Source organism: Colobus angolensis, unplaced genomic scaffold (assembly GCF_000951035.1).
Source record: "Colobus angolensis palliatus isolate OR3802 unplaced genomic scaffold, Cang.pa_1.0 Scaffold154, whole genome shotgun sequence".
In the NCBI taxonomy this organism is placed as follows: Eukaryota; Metazoa; Chordata; class Mammalia; order Primates; family Cercopithecidae; genus Colobus; species Colobus angolensis.
This window is the reverse complement of record NW_012114644.1, coordinates 5,262,962-5,264,388: the sequence shown is the minus strand read 5'-3', so window position 1 is coordinate 5,264,388 and position 1,427 is coordinate 5,262,962. Positions and strand designations below refer to the sequence as shown.

The 1,427-nt window shown below is 50.2% G+C and overlaps 1 protein-coding gene across 1 annotated transcript in view; it reads left to right on the top strand.

Annotated features, from left to right (window-relative positions):
- The first annotated feature begins 688 nt into the window (after positions 1-688).
- Positions 689-1,427, top strand: part of CXCL17 (chemokine (C-X-C motif) ligand 17) — a 21,917-nt gene continuing 21,178 nt past the window's right edge. Inside the window, exon 1 of the mRNA XM_011936544.1 lies at positions 689-984. Coding sequence (XP_011791934.1) covers positions 906-984 — 79 coding nt within the window. The 5' untranslated portion in view covers positions 689-905. The remainder of the gene's footprint in view (positions 985-1,427) is intronic.

Sequence of the window (1,427 nt, the reverse complement as noted above, 5' to 3'; positions counted from 1 at the left end):
TTTACTTCAAGTATTATTACCTTTCTTCTTTGACGTCGGGCCATTTCCAAACAAGGGCTGGAGCCAGGCGCCCTAGCAGCTGGGCAAACACGCTTCAGAGATCCTTCCCTTCTGTGGCTCCTGTTTCTCACACCCTCTGGGACCTGCATCTCTGGGGGTCTCTTCCCCCAACCCAGTTCCCTCTCCTTTGGACCAGAACAACTAAGCCATGGCCACCTTCCCGATGGACACACAAGGAGGCCTGGTGTCACCCACGGCTCCAGGGCGGTGTCCTGGGCAGGGGAGCTGCCTCTTGTCCCGGATCCTGCTCTGCTGCTACCTCATGTGGCTACAGAATTGGAGGGAATTGTGAACAGAGAGAGGACAGGGCAACTTCCCAGGCAACAACACTACTATTGTCAATATTTTTAAAAGGATGGGAACAGGAGGGGAAGAGACCTTGTCAAAGTCTCGCCTACCAACACTTAGCAGCCACTTTCCTGTCAAATATTCAGAGAGAGAAGGTCATTGAAAGGTATAAGGAAATCCAAGCAAGAAAAAAGGTTTGAGGAAGAAATCATGAGGCATTGGGGTGTGAGGAGGCGGGAAAGAGTACAGAAGAGAACTGGCACGGCTGCCAAGTTATCAGTCACCTTCTTATGTTCTTAAGAATCCTGAACTTCTTTTGTTTGACCAGTTTCACCTCCCAGATTCCCATAAAGCACATGGTCTAATCTGTTACCTAAGAGCAAAACAGCGTCACCTCACCTGTTCTCGCCCTCAAATGGGAACGCTGGCCTGGGACTAAAGCGTAGACCGCCAGGCTGAGTACCCTGACCTGAGTCATCCCCAGAGATCAGAAGCCTCCAACGGGGAACCTTCCATTATACTCTTCAAGCAACTTAACAGCTGCACCAACAGTTGCAATGAAAGTTCTAATCTCTTCCCTCCTCCTGTTGCTGCCATTGATGCTGATGTCCATGGTCTCTAGCAGCCTGAATCCAGGTAAACAAGACTGTCTATGAAGGGGAAAATGAGGGGAGGAAATGCGGCAAAACAGGCCACAGACACATCAAAATGCAGCTTCTCTTAGCTGTGGGGTGTTGGGGTGAGTGAGCCTTTCTCAATGCCAGTTTCCTCCTTTATAAAAAACAGCAAACTGTACTTACACCCAAACGATGTTGACAGAGTTAAATGAGATATTGTATGTGAAAATATCTGCAACTGGCCGGGCGCAGTGGCTCATCCCTCTAATCCCAGCACTTTGGGAGGCCAAGGCGGGCAGATCACTTGAGGTCAGGAGTTCCAGACCAGCCTGGCCAACATGGTGAAACCCCATCTCTACACACACACAAAAATAGCCAGGCATGGTGGTGCATGCCTGTAATCACAGCTACTCGGGAGGCTGAAGCAGGAGAATCACTTGGACCCAGGAAGCGGAGGTTGCA